Consider the following 16,502-nt stretch of genomic DNA (forward strand, 5'->3'; position numbering starts at 1 on the left):
AAAATCCCACGCCACGGGCCCAGTTTTGAAATGTGCGTGCCTGTAATTGGACATCCAAATGACTAGCCCAGGGGTCAGCAACCTTTCAGAACTGGTGTGCCGAGTCTTCATTTACTCACTCTAATTTACGGTTTCGTGTGCCAGTCATACATTTTAACGTTTTTAGAAGGTCTCTTTCTATAAGTCTTTAAAATATAACTGAACTATTGTTGTATGGAAAGTAAATAAAGTTTTTAAAATATTTAAGAAGCTTCATTTAAAATTAAATTAAAATGCAGAGCCCCCCGGACCAGTGGTCAGGACCCGGGCAGTGTGCGTGCCACTGAAAATCAGCTCGTGTGCCGCCTTCGGCATGCGTGCCATAGGTTGCCTACCCCTGGACTAGACAGACCCCACGAAGAGTGGTTTGATTCTCAGTGCCACGCAGCTTTGCAGATGCTCGGCTGCTCTGAAAATCAGGCCATTTATGTAGGTGCCTGATTTTTGGCCCCCAAGTCTGAACATGTTGGCCTTGCTGACTTGCCCAAGTCCACATGGGAAGTCAGTGGCAGAGCCATGAGTAGAAACCAGGAATCCTGACTCTCAGACCTGTGTGCTAACCACTAGACCACATTGTCTCCCCTAGCGGTGGGTGAGTAAAGCATAGCAGGGAAAGCCACACGAGATGTTGAGAAGAGAATAGGCCTGATTCTGATCTCGTTTACCCCAGTGTGAATCAGGAGTAACACCCTTGATGTCAGCAGTGTTAGTGTGGGGCAGGTGTGAAAGGCGAGTCAGGCCCATCCAGGAGTCAGATACCTGGGATACCACATCTGCTCTGCACCTCAGAGCCTGGCTAGATATTGAGAGCAGCAGCTGATGGCCAGGATTTGTCTCTCAGCGTTTGTCTCTCCATGTGTTTGTTTTCTTTAGCCTTCATCTTGATTAAATGTCGGCTTGGCAGAATGCCATTTTTATGGTTTTATCATTTCGACAGATAGTGTTGATGTTTATTCTTAAGCATTTTTAAACATATTTTTTTATTTGCATTGTCACCGTTGCAGGAAATTATGAATGGGCTGAACAATGGGGGGGGCAGACAATTCATTACAATAACACGTCAAAATATCCCAAGTGTAACTGTCCTGTTCGCAGGCAGCATTTTTCTCACTTTGCCAGTCTGTCCATTTCTATCAGGATCGACGGGAATATTTTCATTGGTTTGCGCATGTACAGTGAAATGGACGGTTTACCGGCATTTACTGCTAAAAATTGAATCATTCCATGCCTAATTAAAGGGTTGCTGATGTTTTGCCTCTGATCTTATTTCCCCTTTGTCCTTTGGACTCTGACCCCTTCCTCCCCCCTGACCATGTGCAGACAAGCTGTGCTTCAACACATTCTTCAACTTCGAGGACATGCAGGAGATCACCAAGCACTTTGTGGTGTGTCACGTGGATGCACCAGGGCAGCAGGCTGGAGCGTCGCAGTTCCCACAGGGGTAGGTACCCGAGCCCTGCCAGCCTGTCTGGGATGCTGCTCATGGAGAGCCCAGCTCTTCATGGTCAGGGTCTCGGTCTGATTTCCCGACTCCTTCCCCTGGTTCATAAGGTGGGTTCTCCTGCCGGGAACGTCCAGCCTGTACCAGCTGCTAGGAGGCGCTGCAGAGCAACGCACTTGGGACTCTGCCTCCCTCATCCTGGGCCCAACAGAGCATCCCGTTTCTGAAGGGGAGTCAGGTTCCTCACCCCCTAGAAGGGCCAGGATCATGGGGACGTCCTCCTCCCAAGCACATCAGCACTGCTCCTAGCGTAGCCATAGGAAGAGGGCTGTGCCAGGCTGAGGGGCTGGAAGGGGGACCGGTGGGTTCCTGGGCATGGCCAACACCCTGGGAGGGGAGGAATAGGAAGGGGATGGCTGTGTCTGTCCTAGAGGGGGGAAGGAAAGGGCTGGGCTGTGCCCTGCTCTGGGAGGGAGGGAGGGGCCAGGCAGTGCGGAGTGGGAGGGGAAGAGCTATGTAGGTGCCCAGAGCCTCTCCTGGCCCCAAGACCTGGGATCCCCCTGTACGGGCACTTTGGGGCCTTGCCCCAACTCTGCTTTTCTCACTGTGTGTCCATCATGCCCTCAGGTACCAGTTTCCATCCATGGACCAGTTGGCTGCCATGCTCCCTAGTGTGGTCCAGCATTTCGGGTAAGTGTCAGGGGCCGGTGACCTCGTGGCGTGGGGCCAGCAGGGAGGGGTGGGATGCCAAGAAAAATGCCAGGGGCAGGCAGGGGGCGTAGGGAGGTAGAAACCATAATGTGGCATTTGGGATGCACACGCGATGCAGGGTTGGGCCTGGCTGAAAAACGGGGATCAAAGCACCCACGCCTGCACTGCACCACTGACCTAAGAACACCGGGTCACTAGGGGTTCCAGGTTTCACAGCCTGTTCCCTGCTCTCCTGCTCTGTCCACTTGGCTGGAGCTGAGAACAGTCAGCGCTTCGGCCATGGTTCGGCGACCCCCTGGTGAGCCAGGTCAATCCCCTCCACGCCCTGGGAGAGCCGTGCGGAGTCACCTCAGAGCCAAAAGAGACTCCCGCTCTTTGTCCCCTGCTAGTGGTTTGTGCTGTCACCTTCACGGCACAGAACAAGGGAAGCTGCTTCCTCCATTTCAGGGGCCTGGAACTGCACCCCAGGGCCTGTCCCCTCTGGCCCATGGGTCTGACTCCAGCCCAGGTCAGTAGTAAGCAGCTGATCGGTGCCTTGTTGGGAACAAATTGGGAGGTCTCCAGTTCCCACCTCACCAAAGCCACCCTGACGTCTGGCTCTAGCTGGCTTCCTTCAGGGAATAGCCAAGGGGGACTGAACACCTGTCTCACCCCGTGGTGAGGGGCACGTTGGCGGAGCAGTGTCTGAGGGGGTTAGCACGGCAGTTGGCCAGGTTCCGTGGGCAGCAGCCTTCTCGCTCCGAGGTGCAGAGCTAGCCCACAGACTGGATTTCGCAGCTCAGGACGACGCTGCAGTGACAGTCACAGGATGCTCGTATTCCCTACCCGTCTGGCCTTGATTTTACGGGCTCTGTTAATCAGACGCTGCCATTAAAGCGAGAGAGGGAAGACGGGCGGCAGGTTTATTAACAGACGAGAAGGAATGTCATGTATAGCTGTTTCTGGCGGCTTCTAAGACACAGAACATAGTGAGCACTATCAGAGGGCTCACAACCTATTTAAAGGGATGCTACCCAATTCCTATACGCTACGAGGAGCTCTGTTTGCACAGGGTTTGAGAGCCAGGAAAGGAGCCCAGGATGCGGAGACCCGGCCAGGGCTCTATGGGAATGTCTCCCAGGTACCGCCTCCTCTTGCCTCGGCCCCATTTCCCTCTCTCTCTGCTGCTCCGGGTGCCTTACCTAGAGGCTCCTTAAAAAGCCAGACTGGCCTAGCAAGGACTATTGGGAGCTGCACAGGGACACTTCTGTCTCTGTTTCTCAGGTTCAAGTACGTGATCGGAATCGGCGTGGGAGCAGGAGCCTATGTCCTGGCCAAGTTTGCTGTAAGTGACCCCTGGCTGGGAGCGTTCTGCAGTGACCCAGGGTCTGATAGAGCAGGGCAGGTGTGACCCACTTCCGAGGGAGGTCAGGGGGCAAAGGGAGAGCTGCTCCGTTTGCACCAGCGGGAGCGTTCTCAGGGCATGGGGCTCGGTCCTGGGTGGAAGGAGTTGCAGTAATCAAGCCTGAAAGGAGGTCATCAATGTGTGGATAACTGTAGCCACGGCTGTTTCTGGTAGGATGGAACACAACCTCCTGGCCAATCAAAGTGGGTGTATTTTGCCACTGTGGCTATTTGAGTATCCAATAGCATTGAGGATCCCCCAGCAATGTCAGCCCATAGCCTTGGGGTACCAGATTCTCTTAGGAGTGGGGAATCTGAGAGAGGAGACAAGTGCTTCAAAGTACGGCCCGCATCCAACCAGCATCTCGCCAGAGCTCGGCTTTAGCCAGCTGCTCTTCATCCAGGGGGTGATTTTGGCTGGGCGCTGAGAGAGCTGGAGATGGTGCTGTTCACGTTGGATGTTCGGGAGCCATAAAGCTGGGGGTATCTTGTAGGCACTTATGAGTCACACGGACGAGAGGCTGGGGCTGGGTCCTGGAGCTGCCTGCGACAGCCCTCTGGGTTCAGGCCGACAGGAAGGGCCTCTGCCATTTCAGGGCAGTTTAGGGTGACCAGATGTCCCGATTTTATAGGGACAGTCCTGATTTTGGGTCTTTTTCTTATATAGGCTCCTATTACCCCCCACCCCCTGTCCCGGTTTTTCACATTTGCTGTCTGGTCACCCTAGGGCAGTTCCTTCTATCCCTGCAGTTCCTTGGTGTCAAAGAGTGCAGGGAGGTGCAGCAGGCGGAGCGTGGATGCCCTCCCCTTGTCTGGCAGCAGGGGCCTGTTATCTACCAGAGCCATCTCAGTACCATGCCCTGCTCCCAGGCCTTGCAGGGAGGGATCCTGGCTGCCTTGTTCTAGATTCTCTGTGGGCAGAGGGGCAGAGCCGTGGTGTGCAAAGCTTTTACCTCGTTGGCACTGGTTGGCCTGTTTCGTGTCGTAAGGTGGTGGGAGGGTCCGTCCGAGGACGTGGTCTCCCACCCATCCCTTGCCCCCAGAGAAGGGCGTCACTGTCAGTAAAAGATCTCCACACATCTGCTAACTGCCCCCCCTAGCATAGGCCTCTCCCGTCGCACCACGGCCATGAGCAATAGCTCTGTGTCTGCTTGGCTGCAGCTGATCTTCCCGGATCTGGTGGAAGGGCTCGTCCTGATGAACATCGACCCCAACGGCAAAGGCTGGATTGACTGGGCAGCCACCAAGGTGAGCAGCGTCCACCTCTGAGATGCCAGCTGGGCTGAAATCGCTTGGAGCGGGCGTAGGCACTGGCAGGGTCTCCTGGGGCACAGGAGAGCCAGGACTCAGCTGTAATGAATATAAAGGGGATTCGTTCATGAGGCCACTGGGGACACACACACCCTGTGGTTCTGTCTGGCTCCCCAGCTTGCAGACTAACCACAGCCCGTGTTGCCTGGTCTCACCACACAGTGTCTTCCTCAGGCACGGCCTTGACTGAGGCCTCCATGCTCAGGAGAGGAGGGAGCTGGGAGTGGGAAGGAATAACGCGGATCATTGGGTTTAAAATAGTCTCCCATGGCCGACTCCTGCCTGCAGATCCACCCATGGAGCTGTCCTGGGAGTGTGCAGGGGCCGTGCCTGCTTCCCCTAGTGCAGTGGTCCCCAAACTCTGGGGTGTGCCCCCCTGGGGGGAGTGTGCAGCAGGGCCTGGCCAGCCCCGACTGGGGGCAGGGAGGGAGCCCCACCCAGTCCTGCTCTGGCCCCTGCTCCACTCCGGCCCAGCCCCAGCTGCAGGTCCGGCCTTGGCCTCAGCCACCAGCTGGCCCCGGCCCCACTCCCAGCCGTAGCTCCTGGCCCCGCTTCTGGCTGCAGCCCCCAGCCCCGATTGCGAGCCTGCTCCCGGACGCGGCCCCTGGCTCCCAGCCCTGACTACTACCCCGCTCCTGGCCGATGCCCCAGCTGCAGCACTGGCCCCACTCCCAACCATAGCCCCTAGCCCCGACTGTGGCTCCCAGGAGGGCATGGACCAGGTAAGGTGGTGGAGGGAGGCACGGACAAAAAGCTTTGGGGACCACTGCCCTAGGGGTTAAAGAAGTCAGCATCCCCGAGATCAGCCCTTCGGGGACATGGACCTGGGTAGTCCAGGGTACAGAAGCTCCAGGCATGGGCGATCACCTCACCGCAGAGACCATCATCTGGCTCTTCCCTGACCCAGCCCTGGGCTACAGGATGGTCTCGGACCCTTCCTCTTCACTTGCTGAGCAGCAGATTTTTCCCTTTCTGCTCCGATGGGTCCGAGCTGGAGCAGCTGTTTGCTCTTCCCCGCCCGGCTCAACAGGTTCTGGGCTCCAGTGACCATCGCGAGGAGGGGTCCCGTGGCGAAGGTGCAGGGGTGGGCGTGAGTGGGGCCTGGCATCAGCATAACGCTTCTGGTGTTCTCTGTCCGCAGCTTTCTGGCCTGACCAGCTCTTTGCCTGACACCGTGTTGTCTCACCTGTTCAGCCAGGTAAGGGGGAGAGCACTGGACACGTTCACAGCTGCCCTGCTCAGATCAGACTCTGGCGGAGAGAGGGCCAGTGCCCAGTCCAGGCAGAGAGTCAGCCAGCTAACGGCTGGACTGGATCAGCAACTGGGGCTGCTTTATGGGGGCAGAACAGGCCAAGAGATGCCTCCCTCTCCGGTCCTGTCTGTAGCTGGGCTGTGTCCCTGCCCCTGCCATGGGGGGAGGAGAGCTGCAGGGCTGCCATGAGATGCAGGCCCCCGAAGAGAGCACAGATGTGAGTGCTTTGCTCGCTTGTGCCCAGGATGGATTGGAGGGGCCCATCGACAACTGGATTTGTAGGGCACAACGTGGGGCGTCTCCCCCAGGATGCAGAGCTGGAGGGCCCCACAGCCCATAGGCGATGCATGTTCTGCTCCCTCTCCCAGACTACAGCCTCTTCAGCACAAACTATGGGTCAGAACCAATCCCCAGGAGCCAGCCCCAACTCTTGGAAAACTGAAGCCAGATCTGACTCCCAGTGTCTCAAGTGGCCTCACCTTTATAGCGGGCTGAACCCCTGTCCTGGACCCAGGCACTGGGCCGTGTTCAGACCCCAAACCCCAGGTCTGCTGCTTCAGTCCGTCTCATGGCGGCAGCCAGAGGCCAATCTCGGGAGTTAGTTACTAGCACTCCCCTCCCGCAAATACAGCCCTGCAGGGTGTGAATGCTCTGTGGGCTGAGGGCCTAGGACATAGGGGCCCCCCAACCCCGGTGATCCTGGGTGAAACTGGGTCTTTTTACCCCTGTTGCACTCAGATCAGTCCCCATTCCCCCCAGCCTGTCCCTCCTGCATACCACACATGCTGAGCCCTTCCTCCCTGCCGCGGGCCGGCTGATCTCTCGTTTCTCTCGCCCCCCCTGCACAGGAAGAGCTGGTGAGCAACACGGAGCTGGTGCAGAGCTATCGGCAGCAGATCGGGAGTGTGGTGAACCAATACAACTTGCAGCTGTTCTGGAACATGTACAACAGGTAAGTGGCCCCCTCACCTCTCCGCAGTGGCACGCGTCTCCTGTCGTGCAGACCAGGCAGAGGGTGAGGACCTCACGGGGTGACCCTATTGTGCCTCATGGCTAATGGCCACTGTTAGCTGGGGCCAGGGTGGGGCAGGGCGATGGGCGCCAGGGTGGGAATGGGAGGGTGGCAGCTTTTGGAGATGGCAGGCAGATGGCTGGACTCTATGATAGACCATCTTACCAGGAAGAAGAAGTTTTTTAAACATCCTAAGCACATGACTTGGTGGAGATGGGAGACTTCTACTACCCAGACATCTGTTGGGAAAATAACACAGCAGGGCACAGATTATCCAACATGTTCTAGGAATGCACCGGAGACCATTTTTTATTTCAGAAGGTGAAGAGAGCCATCAGGGGAGAGGCTGATCTAGATTTGATTTTGCCAAATAGGGAGGAACTGGTTGAGAATGTGAAAGTGGAGGCAGTGTGGATGAAAATGATGGTGAAATGGTAGAGTGCATGATTCTAAGGAATGGTAGGAGGGAAAACAGCACAATAAAGATAATGGATTTCAAGAAGGCAGACTTTAGCAAACTCAGGGATCTGAGCCATGGGAAGCAAGTCTAAAGGGAAAATCAATTATTGGCAGTTTTTCAAAGAGACATAATTAAGGGCACAAGAGCAAATTATCCCCCTGCGTAGGAAAGATAGGAAGTATGGCAAGAGACCACCCTGGCTTAACCAGGAGGTCTTCAATGATCTGAAACTCAAAAAAGAGTCCTACAAAAAGTGGAAACTTGGTCAAATTATGAAGGATGAATATAAACCAATAACACAAGTATGTAGGGACAAAATTAGAAAGGCCAACGCACAAAACGAGATTAAACTAGCTAGAGACCTAAACGGTAACAAGAAAACATTCTACAGATACATTAGCAGCAAGAGGAAGACCAAGGACAGGGTAGGCCCATTACTCGAGGAGCGAGGAGGAACAATTAACAGAAAATGTGGAAATGACGAAAGTGCTAAATGCCATTTTTGTTTCAGTTTTCACCAAGAAGGTCAGTAGCGAATGGACGTCTCACATAGTGAACGCTAGTGAAAGCGAAGTAGAATCTGAGGCTAAAATAGGCAAAGAACAAGTTAAAAATTATTTAGACAAGTTAGATGTCTTCAAGTCACCAGGGCCTGATTAAATACATCCCAGAATACTCCAGAAGCTGACTGAGGCGATATCTGAGCCATTAGCGATTATCTCCAAAAACTCCTGGAAGACGGGAGAGATTCCAGAGGAGTAGAAGAGGGCAAATCTAGTGCCCATCTATAAAAAGGGGAATAAGGACAACCCGGGGAATTACAGGCCAGTCAGCTTAACTTCAGTACCCAGAAAGATAATGGGACAAATAATCCAGCAATCAATTTGCAAACACCTAGAAGGTGATAAATTACATTCAGTATGGATTTCTCAAGACCAAATCATGTCAAATCAACCTAAATGCTGTTTTTGACAGGGTAACAAGCCTTGTGGATGGAGGGAAGCGGTAGATGTGGTATATCTTGACGTTAGTAAGGCTTTTGATACTGTCTCGCATGACCTCATAAACAAACTAGGGAAATGCAACCTAGATGCAGCTACTATAAGGTGGATGCAGAACTGGTTGGAAAACCATTCCCAGAGAGTAGTTATCAATGGTTCACAGTCAAGGTGGAAGGGCATAACGAGTGGAGTCCCGCAGGGATCAGTTCTGGGTCAGGTTCTGTTCGATATCTTCATGGCATTGAGAGAACACTTATAAAGTTTGTGGACAATACCAAGATGGGAGCTTGCAGGTGTTTTGGAAGATAGGATTAAAATTCAAAACGATCTGGAGAAAGGGTCTGAAGTAAATAGGATTAAATTTAGTAAGGACAAATGCAAAGTACTCCACTTAGGAAGGAACAATCAGTTGCACACATACAAAATGGGAAATGACTGCCTAGGAGGGCGTACTGCAGAAAGGGATCTGGGTGTTATAGTGGATCACAAGCTAAATATGAGTCAACAGTGTAACACTGTTGCAAAAAAAGCGAACATCATTCTGGGATGTATTAGTCGGAGCGCTGTAAGCAAGACGCAAGAAGTAATTCTTCTGCTCTACACCGCGCTGATAAGGCCTCAGCTGGAGTATAGTGTCCAGTTCTGGGCACCACATTTCAGGAAAGATGTGGACAAATTGGAGAAAGTCCAGAGAAGAGCAACAAAAATGATTAAAGGTCTAGAAAACATGACCTATGAGGGAAGGTTGAAAGAATTGGGTTTGTTTAGTCTGGAGAAGGGAAGACTGAGAGGGGACACAATAAAGTACATAAAAGGTTGTTACAAGGAGGGAGAAAAATTGTTCTCTCTAACCTCTGAGGATGGGACAAGAAGCAACGGTCTTAAATTGCAGCAAGGGAGGTTTAGGTTGGACACTAGGAAAAACTTCCTCACTGTCAGGGTGATTAAGCACTGGGATAAATTGCCTAGGGAGGCTGTGGAATCTCCATCATTGGAGGTTTTTAAGAACAGGTTGGACAAACACCTGTCAGGGATGGTCTAGTTATTATGTCGTCCTGCGTTCAGTGCAGGGGACTGGACTAGATGCCCTGTTGAAGTCTCTTCCAGGCCCACCCTTCTGTGATTCTATGCTCTGGGCTGGGGAATGGGGGAGCATGTGAGCCAGCCCTGCTTTGGGCAGGGGATGGTGGGCCAAACCGGTCAGCCCCATTCTGGGCAGCGGGTGTCAGGCAAGTGGTTTGGCCCTGCTGCAGGCCTGGGGCCATGTGGGGTACGCCTGGTTGCAATGGCAGGAGGAAGACGGCCAAGAGTCCCGTTAACCCCTCTGACCTTGGGAACTCAGCGCTTGTGCCAAGAGTTTGCCATTGTGGTATGTGCTGGGGTTCGGAGACCATCACTCCACGTTTCCATGAGTTGGGCTGGGTTCTGCTGCCCTCTTGTGTCCGGATGGAGAGGCGCTTTCAGGGCGGGGAAGCTGCCGGCGTGCTTTGTCTATGGGTATTCTGGGAGCTCTGCCATTTTGCTCTGGGGCATTAACCTCTGGCCCCCCTCTCTCCCCCTCAGCCGCAGAGACCTGGACATTAACCGGCCCGGGACTGTCCCCAATGCGAAAACACTTCGGTAAGTCGCACGCTGGTCCCAGTGGGGCTGAATTGCACCGGGTGTTAAAGACCAAGCCTCTGACCACTCTCCTCCTCTTGGTGTTTCCAGCTGCCCCGTCATGCTGGTGGTGGGGGACAACGCGCCTGCCGAAGATGGGGTGGTGAGTAAAGGGTTAAACCCCATGCTGCCTGCTAGGAGGGTCACCGGATGCCCAGACACAGACAAGAGACACCCCTCCCCAGCCTGCCACCAGCACACCTTCTCCTCCTGGCAGGAGCGGGCATTCCTAGGGCGCTGTCGTGTCCTGCCCAGACCCTTGCCATCCTGTGCCACTTTCAGGCTGTTCCGATACACCAGCCTTCACGCTAGGGAGATTTAAACCGGCTCCCCAGACTAAGGCAGGACGCCAGATTCTCTCCCCCCGCTGCACCTCCGCTCTCTCTTCTCCACCGAGCGGTTTCTCATTCCCTCGCTCCCTGAGAGTCGGTTTCTTCTCGAGCGGGTTGAAAAACAAAATTTGTCGACGTTTTGATTTTCTTTTTCCTTTGCTGTACGTCCCTTTCTTCTCCCTCTCTCTCAGCATCTCTCTCTCTTCTCCCCGCTCTCCCGGTTTTTTGCAGAACGAATTCCCGTTTTCCACAGAGTTTCCCCCCATCCCCCTTGCATCCCCCCATCCCTGCCACTTTCCCTTCTCCGCCCCCTACTGCTCCCCATTGCAGGCAGACACAGAGTAAGTCAGTCCTTCCCTACGGACACTGGGGAGCCGTCGCCCCACCCTGCAGGACACTTTCTGCAGGCAAGACTGCTCTCTCCAAGTCCCAGCCTCCACCTGCATCTCAGATTCACCCTGAGCCGAGCCCCACCTGGCATGGATGCTGCAGCCACAGGGCGTTTTGTCTCGGAGAACCCAACTGCAAAGGCCAATGGAGGAATCCCTCAGCTACTTTCTGTCTCTCTCTGTCTTGCTTTCTTGCCCCAGGAAGGAGAATTAGCTCTGGGCGCACGGAGAGCAAGGCCGGTCTGGGACAGAGTCAGAGGGTGGGGCAGCCTTCGATTCATAGATTCCAAGGCCAGAGACTTTCCCCAACCTAATTCCCAGAGCAGATCTTTTAGAAAACCAGACAGTCTTGATTTAAAGTTGCCAGTGCTGGAGAATCCATCACGACCTCTGGTAAATAGTTCCAATGGTTAAAAACATTTGCCGTGGAGGTGTGGCGGGAATCCCCAGCGTTCTGCTCTCTGACCTTCCTCAGCTCTGCTCTTCTCCTTGACAGGTGGAGTGTAACTCCAAGCTGGATCCAATCAACACCACATTCTTGAAGGTAATCTGGGTCCATTAGCTGTCTGGCTGGCTATCAGCCGGGGATGAGTGGTGCAGATTTCTCCCTCTGATTTCTACCAGCGCCTCTTGGCCTGCCTTGCTATTCCTCTCCCGAAACTGCCCCCAGCTCTGTCAATGCCCCTCAGTCCCGCCCTGGAGTCCCCTGCTACACCAGCCTGCCCCCCCAGCTCTGCCAACTCCCCTCAGTCCTGCCCTACAGTCCCCCTGCTACACCAACCCTGCCCCCCCCCAGCTCTGCCAATGCCCCTCAGTCCCGCCCTACAGTCCCCCTGCTACACCAGCCCTGTCGTCCCCCCCCAGCTCTGCCAACGCCCCTTAATCCTGCCCTGCAGTCCTCCCACTACACCAGACCTGGCTCCCCACCCCCCAGCTCTGCCACCACCCCTCAGTCCTGCCCTACAGTCCCCCGCTACACCAGCCCTGCCCCCCCCCAGCTCCGTTCAAACCCCTCAGTCCCGTCCTGGAGTCCCCTGCTACACCAACCCCTGCCCCCCCCAGTTCTGCCAACGCCCCTCAGTTCCGCCCTACAGTCCCCCGCTACACCAGCCCTGCCCCCCCCCCAGCTCCGTTCAAACCCCTCAGTCCTGTCCTGGAATCCCCTGCTACACCAACCCCTGCCCCCCCCCCTCCCCCGTTCTGCCAACGCCCCTTAATCCTGTCCTGCAGCTAGGGTGACCAGACAGCAAGTGTGAAAAATTGGGACGGGGGTGGGAGGTAATAGGAGCCTATATAAGAAAAAGACCCAAAAATCGGGACTGTCCCTATAAAATTGGGACATCTGGTCACCCTACCTGCAGCCCCCGTGCTACACCAACCCTGCCCCCACTCCAGCTCTGCCAACGCCCCTCAGTCCTGCCCTGGAGTCCCCTGCTACACCAGCCCTGACCCCCCACCCCTAGCTCTGCCAACGGCCCTCAGTCTCGCCCTACAGCTCCCCTTCCCCCCGTTATGCCAAATCTCTCCTGCCTGCCCCTCCCCCAACAGCTCTGCTAGCTGGACTCAAGGATCAGGACTTGCTAGCTGTCCCTCCATGGACACGGCTGACCTCTCGCAGGAGTGGTCTGCAGTAAATGGCCCCGCCGTGTCCCTGCGGCCTGTCCCCCGCACACAGATGACTGGGGTGTTCTAGCAGGGAAAGGGCTCTTTGGGCACCTTGTCCATCCCCCCGCCTCTCCTGAGCGCCCATGCCCACCTCGCTGGGTGCCCCCTGCGCAGCCAGGTTGGAAGAGGGTCCCTGCAGACTGCCCCGGCAGCCACCGAAATGTCCATGCAGCGGGTGGGATGGGGGTGGGGGGCTGGACTCTGAGCCCGGGTGCCAGTAGAGGTGTCCCTGGGGCCCTCCGCTAACAGAGTTCTGTTTTCCCCTCCAGATGGCTGACTCTGGGGGGCTCCCACAAGTCACACAGGTGAGTCCTCCAGCCCCCCGCCCCCGCTCTTTCTCCTCCCTCCCCCCACCCCGGTCCTCAGCCCCACACCACCCTGGCTGCGTGCCGCTCCTGGAGCAGCAGGCAGAGGTGTCTGTGTGTGTGTGGGGCTGGAGGGGGCAGCGGGATCCCTGCCTCGTGGCCTGGGAAGGGGGGTTACCGGGGAGGGGCTGCTGGGGATGGGGTCTCTTGGCCTGGGTTTGGTGAGGGAGGGCTTCAGTCTGTGTCTCAACAACAGCCAGCGTCTCCTCCTGCCCTTTCAGCCTTGTTTTTCTTCTCTTCCCCTCCAACAGCCCGGAAAACTGACCGAGGCCTTTAAGTACTTCCTGCAAGGGATGGGTTACAGTAAGTGCAGGTGCCAGGTGTGTGTGGGTGTGAGTGTGGATCTGCCTGGGGGGGACGGGTGTGCGCAGGGTGGTGGGAATGTGCCCTACACATGGGCCGGTGTGTAAACGTTTGTGCATGCCGGTGTGTGTAGTTGTCTTTCCCACTGCACTGTGTGTGTAAGGGCACAGGTGGGTGGCTGGGCACATGCTTACAGGGGCGTGGGGGAGGGGGGTACCCATCTCTGTGTGTGTGCGACACTCAGCCTGGCACGGTGTGGTGCCCGGAGCCCCCAGCACACCGGCGCTCTGCCCCCACGGCGCTGTGCTGACAGCACGGCTGTTTGATTAAGTTGCCCCCTGTCCTGCCTGCGTAGAGTCACTGCCCGTTGTGTGAGCGTGTGCCCTGGGCCGGAAGCCCCTGCTAGGCTCCTGGGCCGAGGGAACCCGGGAGGGGAGAACCGAGCTGGTTTTCGGCACTCAGGGGGTGCGTGTGAAAAGCACAGATCAGTGAGACAGCATGGCTGCCTCCCATGGGCTCTCTGGGCACCGTGCTCAGTCCCTGCTCTTTGCAGGTTAATTAGCGTTGCTCTGCTCTCCGGGGACAGGGGCGGCAGGTAGTCCCTTGGAGGGAGGCAGGAGGGCAGAGAGCCCTTAAAAAGCCAGTCCCAGCCCAAGGGGCCTGGTTTCCCTGGGTGCTGAGCTCTCACTGCCTGGTGGGAGCTGCGGGCACCTCAGAATCAGGCCCCACAGCAAAGGGCATCAGAACTTCCTTGCGAAGCAGTGCAGGTAGCGGGGGAATGCGGGGAGGGGGCTGTCCCAGGCCCAGCACTACCCTACCTGCTGCCCAGCAGCCCCCTTGCCACCGACACTGCTGCCACCTTCGAGCAGGACAAAGGGGCCTGTCCACAGGACCCGGCCTGGCACTGGGGGGTGTCAGCGCCAGCTCTGATTCCCCATTGGGGGAATGGAGGAGTCTGGGACTGAGCTGAGATTCCCCTGACCCCTCTGCTCTCTCAGGCCTTGGCCGCTCTGGGGTCTCCGGGGGGTGGCCAGGAACCAGCATCGCTTCATTCTGGCTGCCCCTAGCGGAGACCCGTGCGGTCCGTTGGATGGTTCTGGGAGACAGGCAGAGACATGGGGGTGAGCGTTGTCCAGTCAGATTGCGACTTTCCTTGCCTTGTGCACATCCCTGGGCTAGCCTCCAGGAGAGAGCGAGCGTGTGTGAGTATAGATAGAGGGGGTAGTTGGAGGGGGTGTATAGATGGGGGATGTGGGAGGGGGTGTAGACGGGGGATGTGGGTGTGGGTGTAGACAGGGGGCCTGGGGGTGTAGACAGGGTGTGCGTGTCTGTGTAGATGGGGTGTGGGGGGGAGGCGTTGTAGATGGGGTGTGGGTGTCTGTGTAGATGGGGTGTGTGGATGCATAGAGATGGGGTGTGGGGGTGTGTGCGTAGAGATAGGGTGGGTATGTGCATGTGTGTGTAGATGGGGTGTGTGGATGCGTAGAGATGGTGTGTGTGTGTGTGTGCGCGTAATCCTTCCTGTCATCTGTCTCTCTCCCTCCTGCTCTCTCCGTGTTGTGGTTGCCGTCCCAGTTGTTTGGTTTTGGGGCAGATCGAATGCTGACGCTCTCTTTCTCTCCCAACGTTTCTTGTCTCCCCCTAATCCCCTCCTCCCCCCCGCTCTCTGTCTCTCCCTTAGTTGCGTACTTGAAGGATCGGAGGCTGAGTGGAGGAGCAGGTACCCCTGTCACTGCTGCTCACCCTCCTCCCCATCCGCTGCATGCGCCCCCGTCCCCCAACTCCATGTGCATCGCTGCGGGGAGGGCTGTGCTCCCATGCCCGCCCCCAGCCGCCCTCCAGTCCCACCCTCTCCAGGAGAGGAGCGGTGGCAGAAAGAGCTGCAGAGGCTTCCCAGAGTGGAAAAGTCTCAGGCAAGCTGTGGAAGAGGCCAAGCCAGGGATGGGGACGGGACTAGGCGGCGGGGGCGGGGGAATAGCTGCTGGGGGAGGCAGGCAGGGTGGGGAGCACCCTCCCTGCTTGGAATCCGAGCCCTTGGGATCTCTACCCGCAGCTGGGAATAGGCATTAAGGGGCACCTGTTCATGGCAGCCTCCTCCACTCCTGCTGCTGGCAGGGGCTGGTGCCGCCGGGTGCTCCGTTCGCCAGGGCTAGCGGCCAGCTGTGGATTTTGCTTGTGCGTGTTGATAGTAAGGGTGGGAGCCCAGCTGGGAAGCTCAGGGATGCTCCATGTTTCCCCGGCTGGGTCCAGGCTGCTGCCCCCACCTCGACTGGAGAAGCAGCCTGGCTCGAGGGGTCCCAGGGCTACTGCCCCTCGCTTGCCTACCTGACACGCGCCCTGAGCTGCTTGCAAAGGCTGGAGAGGTGTTAGTGGGGAGGGGAGGGGCCGATTCCTGTGCCACTTCTCCATCCCCTCCCAGGGTGGCAGGAGAAGGCTGCTTAACCTGGGACCCCAAACCAGGGAGGAGACCCCGTGGCTGCTCTGCGGCCCAGGACGCCGGCTCAGCTGCAGCAGGGGGTCCTGGTGAACATGCCCCCTGTTTCAGGGACGATTTAGGGATGTCCTGTCCTGGTAAAGTGCATTCAGAGCCCACCTGATGGTGCGCTGGGGACTATGGAAACACCACCATGACAATAATTAGCTGCTTTTCTTGGCCGCACATGTAGGGTCTTTCCAAACCTGATGCAGATGGGAATCTCAGAACAGCATCACGGCAGAAGAGCGTCTGCCGGATGTTGGGGGAGTGGTGGGCTTACAGCTTTCCCCCGTGGGGTTGGGACTCTGAAATCCAGCAGGGGGCTAGTGCATGAGAGCCAGAGAGAGACCAGCCTGCTTTCATGGCCCCCCGGATGTAGACAAATGGCACAGGTGGGCTAATGTGGCTTCCATCCCACTTTGGCTCTTACTCCCACATCCATTGGGAATAAGCCGCATTCACAAAATGTAGCTGCACTAGTTCATTGCTGCGGGGGTGTCTCCTTCCTGACATCTGCTCGGGGGGGTTCTAGTAGCAGTGGGGGGTCCAAGTCTGACAGGATGGGGACAGGACGGATCCCATTTCCCATGTCCATTTAGCATTGAACGGTCTCCCCTATTATACCCTCTCTGTAGGGAGCAGCTCCAAGTCAGTGTTCCCTTCCCGCAGTGCCAGGCAGAACCCCCAGGGTCCCCATTGTGGA

At 56.6% G+C, this 16,502-nt stretch overlaps 1 protein-coding gene across 7 annotated transcripts in view; it reads left to right on the forward strand.

Moving 5' to 3' along the window:
* NDRG4 (NDRG family member 4) overlaps positions 1-16,502 on the forward strand; it is an 89,785-nt gene that overhangs the window by 67,883 nt on the left and 5,400 nt on the right. For 5 of the 7 annotated variants that reach the window (XM_054048721.1, XM_054048722.1, XM_054048719.1 and 2 more), the window contains 12 exons: positions 1,360-1,480; positions 2,108-2,170; positions 3,455-3,515; positions 4,736-4,822; positions 6,027-6,083; positions 6,986-7,089; positions 10,174-10,230; positions 10,321-10,372; positions 11,487-11,534; positions 12,925-12,960; positions 13,272-13,323; positions 15,005-15,043. In XM_054048721.1, coding sequence (XP_053904696.1) covers positions 1,360-1,480; positions 2,108-2,170; positions 3,455-3,515; positions 4,736-4,822; positions 6,027-6,083; positions 6,986-7,089; positions 10,174-10,230; positions 10,321-10,372; positions 11,487-11,534; positions 12,925-12,960; positions 13,272-13,323; positions 15,005-15,043 — 777 coding nt within the window. Of the gene's footprint in view, positions 1-1,359; positions 1,481-2,107; positions 2,171-3,454; positions 3,516-4,735; positions 4,823-6,026; positions 6,084-6,985; positions 7,090-10,173; positions 10,231-10,320; positions 10,373-11,486; positions 11,535-12,924; positions 12,961-13,271; positions 13,341-15,004; positions 15,044-16,502 lie in introns of all 7 variants that reach the window. The other 2 variants (XM_054048725.1, XM_054048720.1) reach the window with 2 other exon arrangements.

Source organism: Malaclemys terrapin, chromosome 14, assembly GCF_027887155.1.
Source record: "Malaclemys terrapin pileata isolate rMalTer1 chromosome 14, rMalTer1.hap1, whole genome shotgun sequence".
In the NCBI taxonomy this organism is placed as follows: Eukaryota; Metazoa; Chordata; order Testudines; family Emydidae; genus Malaclemys; species Malaclemys terrapin.